At 42.4% G+C, this 8,591-nt stretch overlaps 1 protein-coding gene across 4 annotated transcripts in view; it reads left to right on the top strand.

Annotated features, from left to right (window-relative positions):
- Positions 1-499: 499 nt before the first annotated feature.
- ERCC6 (ERCC excision repair 6, chromatin remodeling factor) overlaps positions 500-8,591 on the top strand; it is a 72,484-nt gene continuing 64,392 nt past the window's right edge. For 2 of the 4 annotated variants that reach the window (XM_045878290.2, XM_064594942.1), the window contains exons 1-4: positions 500-618; positions 4,062-4,497; positions 6,365-6,485; positions 8,379-8,490. In XM_045878290.2, coding sequence (XP_045734246.1) covers positions 4,076-4,497; positions 6,365-6,485; positions 8,379-8,490 — 655 coding nt within the window. In that variant the 5' untranslated portion in view covers positions 500-618; positions 4,062-4,075. Of the gene's footprint in view, positions 619-4,061; positions 4,498-6,364; positions 6,486-8,378; positions 8,491-8,591 lie in introns of those variants that run through there. The other 2 variants (XM_045878291.2, XM_064594943.1) reach the window with 2 other exon arrangements.

Below are 8,591 nucleotides of genomic sequence, written 5' to 3'. Positions count from 1 at the left end.
CTAATGCCATCAAGACATTCATGTAGGCCCACTACACCCACACACCCCATCTCCACCCACATATGTGTGTCGGAGATGGAGGGGCAACAGAGATAAATAAGTCCTCTCCCTATTCTTTGCGTGCCAACAGCCGTACCAGAGGACCAAGAGGTAGCAACAACGTCTACCGCGCGTGGCTATTGAAATGTGACATTCAAGCCGGCTCCCTTCCCCAAGCTTATTTTCTTTGGGGTTCACGGAACACACGTACTTCTCTCTCCCTCTCTCTCTTTCTTTCTGGAAACACGTCTTTTAATTCTTATGATCGCTTTACTAAAGAGGTATTTTTTGACCAGGACTGAAGCGCGTGCCTGAAGCCGCACAGCCGGTCACCAGCCCTTAAAACACTCACACAAATCGTAGCTAGAAAGGCGGGGCTACACGCATCCCGCCAATCACGTGGTCGCGCACACTTTTCCAGGGCAGCTTGGCGCATGCGCTGTGGTCGGGTCACGCTTGGGGGCGGTGCTTACGGCGGACAAAAGACGCATGCGCCGCGGCCGGCCCCGTGTTCGGGTTCCACGGCTGGTGGCGGCGGTGGAGTCTACGTTGACGTACGGGTGGCCGCGCGGCCCTGGGGTGAGTGTTCGGGCGGCCGGGCTGAACGTCGAGCAGGGGATGTCTGGGCCCCGCTCGGACTCCCAGGCGCCCATGGCCTCGCCTCGGGCATCTGGCCGCCATGAAAGCCCATCGGCGGGGCTGGCCGGTAGCTGGCCCTCGAATCGGGCGCGCGCCTTCTGTGCCGGCGCACCTGCGGCCGGAAGTGACGAAGCAGCGCGCTCTCACCTGGGGCGGCGGGCGGCACACTACAGTGCCCTCCACGAAACCTCTACTTCTGGGTTTTGTGTCGGCCCCGGAGCGCAGGATCAGCGCGGCCCTGTTTGATTTCGATGAAAAAACTGGAGTTGTTTGTTACTTGAAAGAATCGGGGTAAATACAAGTCAGGCGCTTTGGGCATTGTTACTGTCAAGTGGGAGTGTGTAAAGGAGGATTGAGCAGTCCGTATACGAATGCTGTAACATTGATTTCCTACGTAGCATCCATCTTCACCCTGTTCCAAGCTGCAGTCATTTTTCACTCGTGTGTCTCCCATCATTTCCTTGTTGTACTGTTTCCTCCAATCCGTTGTCCATATAGTAGCCCAGGTGGTCTCTTAGGAACTTGAAATAGGTCATGCCACCGTCACCCTGTTTAAAACTCTTAAAAATCATTCCATTGTAATTGGAATAAAATCCAAGTTCATGTTTTCCTGGGTCCTTTGTGATCTTGACTCCCCCTCCATCTTCACTTATGCCCCACTCCCTCCCCAGCTAGGCATGTTTACAGCCAAATCTGCAAACCAGAATCCAGCTCCTCCCAGAGGAGCCCCAGTGCTCAAAGGGGAGGACAGTGAAGATCCTGTTTTTCCAGATGATTAAGCCTTGCAGAGTGTTAGAAGGTATTCTGTAAGATTTATACAATGAATGGAGTCTTTATCAGCAACTTTAACTCAGTTGTTCATGTAGGATAAAGTAAAAAATTCTCACTGCGTTCCATCCTTCTTTCATTTTCCCAAGTGCCCCAGCTCTTACCAGCCTTAGAAATTACACGTTTCTTTGCAAAATGTTCATTCCAGTTTTGGCCTTATTAATCCTTTTCATCCTTCAGATACTGGCTCAAGTATCACTTTATCAGAGAGGTCTCCCTTCTCATATCTACCTTTGCACTGTCAATTAGGCTCCTCTGTTATTTTGTCCTAAAGAATCCTGTACTTTTATAGCAGTTACCATAATTACATTTGTGGGTATAACTTATACATGAACATACATATTTAAATGTGTAAATATGTATGTATGTAATTCTTAAAATGTATGTCTTCCCCAAGAGACTCTAAGCTCTATGGTGACAGAAACTAGTTAACCTAGTACACTGTCTGGCATAATTGACTATCAAGTATTTGTTGAATGGATGATTTATTTCACTTCTGAAACTGTTTAGCTTCTGATGAGAACCTCCTGGTTTTCTGCGCTCATTCCCAGGAGACTTGCCCTTTGGTCCACGGTCATGCTCCAAGTGGCTTCTTGATGTCTCCCTCTCTCCTTCCCTCCCTTCCTATCCCAGTCCCTTCTGGCTTGTTTTTTTTTTTTTTTTTTAATCTCTCCAGCTTGGACCCCAAGTTCAGTTACTTGAACTACTCTTCTCAGCATTTGTATCCATGCCCTTTTGTCCTTCTGTACTTCTGCCTGAAAACTCCCAACAGTGACATTTCCCCTGGGGCTGTTAATTACCAAAGGAGGAAATTGTGCAGCCTTGGGGATTGTTGGCAATCCGTGGTTTTGGGGGGCCCTCCACACCTGTCACCAGTGTTTGTTTCCCATCATTTATTCCAGATTCTTATTCTTCTCCGGCCCCTCCTTCTGCTTCCTATCTGCTTCCTTTCTGCGATTCTCATTTTCATGACTGAATTCACCAGTGATTCAGTTGTCCACATCAGATTTGTTATTTTAGACTTCTTCATGAACCTTACTTCCCTTCAGCATATATGGAGTATCTTTTATGTTATCAGACCCTGGGCCAGGGATTGAGATCTTAGCTTGTATATGTTTCTTTAGCTCCAGACCCAAAGCATTGTCCCTTCCTCTGTTTCCAGGTGGCCTCTTGTTGGTGCCTCTTCTACAGACCTGCCCTGCTGTGTTGTTATTGACATGTTTCTTCTCCCCTAGAGAATGAGCTGCTCTGGAATGGATAGTGCAAAGTTCCTGGTGTCTTTGTATCCTAGTGTTAGTCGCCAGGACCAAAGTTTTATTTAATGAGAAATCAGTGGGGCTTATTGGGAGAACTTCTGGTATTTTTATATAAATAAAGTTGTGGTGGTGAAAGAAACCTTAGTTTATTCAGTTAAATAAAAAGCAAGGCTGTCTCTTGGTTATTGCATTGCTTTTTAATGTATTTATTGGAGTTACACAGGCAATATAGTGAACACATATTCACTATTTTCATTATTCCCCCCATTCCTTCTGCTTCCTCCTCCTCAGTGGTTGCAGGTTTAGTGTGTATCTCCAGATCACTTTGAATGCATTCCAAAATACAGGTGCAGATGTATATTTTTTTATCCAACATAAATGTATTCGTACTCTGTGGTATTTTTTCAGTTTACAAGACTTTTATATCAGTGTCACTGAAAATACTTAATGCCTATACTAAACTATTGGCATGCTACAGTGAACATCCCGTATGTATGTGAGTATTTCTCTGGAATAAATATTTGGTCACGTGCATTTTAAATCTTGATAGATATTGTTAAACTGCCTTTCAAAAAAGCTTTAGTAATTTATATTGCCACCAGTATTGTGTGAGGGTGGATCTTCCTTGTCTGTATTGGATACAGGCCCAACCTGTTTTTGCCAGCCTGATTGGCGAGAAATTGTATTGCACATTGAAATGGGGTTATTTTTGAGAGTACTTAATCTTTCTCAGATTCAGATTTTAGTGGTGATACTGTGTCTTGTTTAGAGTTTGTTTATTAGAGTAAACGTTCAACCTCAGTTTCTGCTGGTCAGATTTGTAGAGAAGCTTGTTCCTTACTTCACAAAATTTGTATATCACAGTTCCTCATGCCACACTGTATTGTGAATCTTTTGTGCCATAATGCAGTGAAGATGCTCACTTGGAAAGTAGTCAAATGACTTCAGTTGATTTGGAGAAGACTCTTAGGGTGTCAGTCAAGATTTTGGTTGCCAGTTTTCTTAGCTGGCTCTCCAGATGTCCTTTGTTGTTGATACTGTGCTTTTTTCTTCTTGTTTGTCTTTTGTTTTTGTTTTTGTTTTTTTTGGTTAATTTTTCTTATTTATTATCAGAACTCAAGAAGATGTATAGCTTGTGCCCTTTTAAGAAAAGTAACACTTGAAACATCGAATTTATCTAATTGGAGGATTACTTGATCTTTTGAGAAATCAATCTTCTTTAATTATAAAAATTTTAAGGAACTATATAAATATCAACTCTTTATAACCAAAGGCTTATTACATTTTTTTTCCTTTTAGATAGTCTGTAGAGGATGCAAAATGCGAGAATCCCCCACTCAAGTCAAACTCAGGAACAAGACTGTTTGCAAAGTCAGTATGTCAGTGATAGACAAGAAATGACAAGCAAGCAAGAGAATGATGACAATGCAGAGGTGGAGGAAAGCCTCCCTTCTTGTTCCTCTGTTAATGGACCATCCACTTCTGCTGAGGGGTGTTCATCGGAAGTTCCGAGAAGAGGGCCGGCCCTGCTGCACATCGACAGACATCAGATACAGACAGTGGAGCCGAGTGCGCAGGCCCTTGAACTGCAGGGGTTGGGTGTGGATGTGTACGACCAGGACGTGCTGGAACAGGGTGTACTTCGGCAAGTGGACAGCGCCATTCATGAGGCCAGCCGTGCGGCCCAGCTTGCAGATGCGGAGAAGGAGTATCGATCAGTCCTGGATGACCTCACGTGAGTGTAGACTGTCTTCTCTGATTGCAGAATTTGTGTTTACATGTGATGGAGAATTTCAGATAATAGCTGTGGTATTCCAGAAATCTAGGAGATTTATAGAACCTCTTATTTGGAGGATGGAGTCAATTAGGGCAGTCCTTGAGCCTGTGTGTGAACCCCAGCCCTTTCCCTCAGGAGCAGCACTGAATGTCGTAGTCAGGGTCTCAGGCCAGCTCACAACAACCTGTTTATGCATAACGTCCTAGAGAGAAATAGTGTTCTGAGTACCCTAGAACTCACAAGCATGTGCCCAGAATGGTTTTCAGGAGAAGTGAACCTGAAGGTGTGACATGTGCTACTTGAGATACAGGAGCACATCACCCTCCCTCCCCTCACATTTTTCTCTTGTCCTATAGTTTCTTGCCAGTTTCCTGTGTCTAAACCAAGTGTCAGTGTTTTGGTGATTTTTCAGATTTGCATTTCTGAAAATAATGTGAAGCAACTCCTTGCTTTTCCTTCCTTCTGTCCTACTTATGACTCTACAGGAAAGATGAAGTCCCGTGGAAACTTCATTTGTGTGTTAGAAGAGAAGCAGGCTCTGGACCTGGGCTAGAAGGCTGGGGCAGGTGAAGATTGAACTCCTTCCCTATTGCCAGCCTGCCCTGTCTTGGCCAGTGTTCTAGGCTGTGTCAGGCAAGCATGAAAGAGGAGAGTAATGAGTGGAGGAATGGTGCAGTCTCAGATGGGGGTGGCTGGGGGAGGGGAGAGGAGGGAAGAATGAGGAGCTGTTGGCTACCCTCAGCCAAGGAGACTGTGGTACAGATGGCTGTTGGAACTTAAAGGACATGTTTTCTGCCAGCAGCTTCCTGGTGTGTTCTTTTGGCTGCTTGAGTAGCAGGTATTCTGGAATACTTGTAGTATTCCAGGTGTGAGGAGCTCAACTCCTGATAAGGAGCACACTTTTACATTTGACCTTGGAAATGTGCCTACTGCTTGCATAGGTGACGTCAGAGTGCTGCAGAATTACCACGGAGATGAACACTAGATCCTTGGTGACATGTGGTTAGACTGCTAGTAACTTGCATTGATAACATCTTTTGTCCTGAAATCCACAAAGGATACAAAGAGCAGATTATACAAGTGTCAAGATTGAATTTGTCTTTTGAAAATTGGGAGTTACCATTCTGTGGTGTCTGTTTTAGGAGCATTATATTAGAGATTTTTTTTTCCCCTTCAAACTATAAAATATAATGCTACAGCAAATAAGTCTTCAGTATTGTGAAAGAAAAATATTGTCGCAGAAATCTGACTTATATAAAAAAAAAAAAATGTCAGCATTTTTAGTACTTTTCCAAACTTTGGGTGACTTCCAAATGAGCTTTAAAAACCCATGTATGGGTTGTTGATAATGGGGGAGGGTATATGTGTTTGGGGAAGGATATATGGGAGTCTCTGTACCTTCCTCTCAGTTTTACTGTGAACCTAAAACTGCTCTAAAAAAATAAAATCTTAAAAAAAAAAAAAACCAAGCCATGTGTATGTATTTTTTTATCTAAAAGGACAATTTATTGCACATTGTTTTAGCACAGTCTCTTGAATCTAGTACACACTTAAAATGCTTGTAGAGTGAATGAAACAGCTTACAAATGGGAATGTGCTGATTTCAGTCAGCCAGATCAAAGAAAACACTAGCAGTTACCTTGAACTTCTAATAACCCTTCAAGTTGTAGATGTGGCCAACAAGAATATGCATTCTGGTTTAGTTTCTTTTATCTTTTAGTTAATAAGAGGTAAAAGGACATCTTTGTAGCATTTCTGTTTTCACATTACACTATTAAAAAAATGTTACCAGAGTGGAAAATAGACATTTTATTTTATTTTTCAGGTCATGTACAACATCCCTACAGCAAATCAATAAAATTATTGAACAACTTAGCCCTCAAGCTGCTACCAGCAGAGACATCAACAGGAAACTAGATTCTGTAAAACGACAGAAGTATAATAAGGTGATTCCAAATAACACATTAAGTATTTCATTTTTGAAAAAGTCATCAGTTCTGTTCATTTAATATTTGGGAAGTATTCTGAAAAGTAGTTAAGACGTGAAGGAAATAGGTATAATAGAAAATTTTGAGTTCCTGTTTTTATGTTTAATATTTCAGCTATTTCCCTTTAATATCTTCTGTTAAAGAATATCTTTTAAAATACACACATACACATATTTTTGAGAAAAGGTTCCCTTGTTGGCTTTGCATGCTGCCTTATTGATGTTTATGATTATGGTCTTCCTTGCTGTGCCATTTTCTTTTACCCAGCTTAGGCTCCTGTTTGGCATGCCGGCCTCTCCTCAGTCTCTGTGTGTTGTGTGAACTTACTTTCTTTTTTGCTTGGCTCTTGCTTGTCCTGATTATATACACTGTGTTTCCTTTTGCTATAGCCATCACCCCTCACACACTCATGCTCACTGTTCTTAGGTATTATGGTCATCACCTGGACACACTGATGGGTCTGCACTTAGGGTTGTACAACTTCAGGGTAGGGAATATCTGTTATGACACTGTTTTTTTGAGGTTTGTAACATTTTTTAGAATTTATGCTTTATGAAAATATATCAGAGTAGGCAGGAATGACTAGTTTTGATCATTTTATTTCTGCCATCCAAAATGATGAGCAGATATCCTTGTGCTGGCAATTGACCCACTGCAGTGAGTAAAGTCCTTGCATCTCTTATTTAAGCTTCACTAGTGATGTCTATAGACTCAGTGCCTCCTTTTGCTTTCCACACACCAGTCCATTATCTTCACCATCCCATCGTCTGTCCCCTACCTCCAGAATAGCAGCCCAAAGCTTAGAGCTAGCAGTGGCTTCAGGAAGCTGGGGTCTCCCCAAAGCAGAGAGAGGACATCTGGCCTCTTGTGCGAGCATATGAATGAATATTCAGAGACCTCTGACCTTGGGCTTCTGGTGGGCTGAAGTTTCAAGGAGCAGTGAGGACCAGACTTTGGGCCATTTTACGTACTAGTCTAAGTCAATTGTATATTCCTATCTTTCTAAAACAGCCCTTTGATGGTTGGAGATAGACTATTCAGAGAGAAAGACTGTGTTTAGTTTTTAGAAAGGCTGTTTAAATGAGATGAAATGAGGGAAAACTGAAAGAAAAGGAATTCCAGTTTAGTATAACATGGCATTATACTCAGCATTTCTTCTCATCCCACTCTCATATTTGGTGTTCAGACATTCTTGAACTTGGAAGAAGAACCAGGTACCATAGGCCTAGTTAATTGGAGATGCCCTGGGAATGGCTGCATAGCTGAACTCTCGTGATGTAGAGGGAGATAAGACAAAGAGGGGTCTGGGGTGGGTAGGGTAAAAGGGTATATCCAAATGCTTTTAAAGTATAGTAATTGGGTAGAATACTATAAAAGACTATAAAAGACAATTGTAAATATGGTAGATGAGCAGAGGAGGCTTTTTCAAGTGTTTGAACATTTGTGTTTGTTTCTTATCCTTACAGCCATTGACCTCATAGCCTGTCGTTTGCAGAAACAAAGTTTAATAATTTACCCAGTGTGCAGTGGGGAAAACCAAGTAGAGCAGTTCTACCACCTCTGTGGAGAGTCAGTACATGTGAAATTAAGTGCTCAGGCACGTAGAAAGCTGGGCCGCCCAGACAGGAGAGTGGGTGGGGACAGGGATGCCTGCCTGATGGAAATGCTTTTAGGCCTACATCCTGCTAGAAAAGTGGCAGTTGCTCAAATAAGGTGCTCTATAATAATAGCAACATATGGGATTTCTGTTTTATTTTGCTCTTGATTAAAGTTTTTAAATTTATCTTTTGTATTTAACAATAAAACACTCACTTCATTGTTGTTTTCTGTATTCAATATTTACCACTCAAGGAACAACAGCTAAAGAAGATCACAGCAAAACAAAAACGTCTCCAGGCCATCCTTGGAGGAGCAGAGGTACAAGTTGAACTAGATCATGCCAGTCTGGAGGAGGAGGATATAGGTGAGGATACTGGGAGCAGTGTCTCTTTGTTCTTTTTTTTTTTTTTAAAGATTTTATTTATTTATTTGACAGAGAGAGACACAGTGAGAGAGGGAACACAA

Source organism: Mirounga angustirostris, unplaced genomic scaffold (genome assembly GCF_029215605.1).
Source record: "Mirounga angustirostris isolate CCGP_5_RB_7025 unplaced genomic scaffold, mMirAng1.0.hap1 SCAF_6, whole genome shotgun sequence".
NCBI classification, from domain to species: Eukaryota; Metazoa; Chordata; class Mammalia; order Carnivora; family Phocidae; genus Mirounga; species Mirounga angustirostris.
Note: the sequence above shows the minus strand (reverse complement) of the source record. Positions and strands in the feature narration are given on the sequence as shown.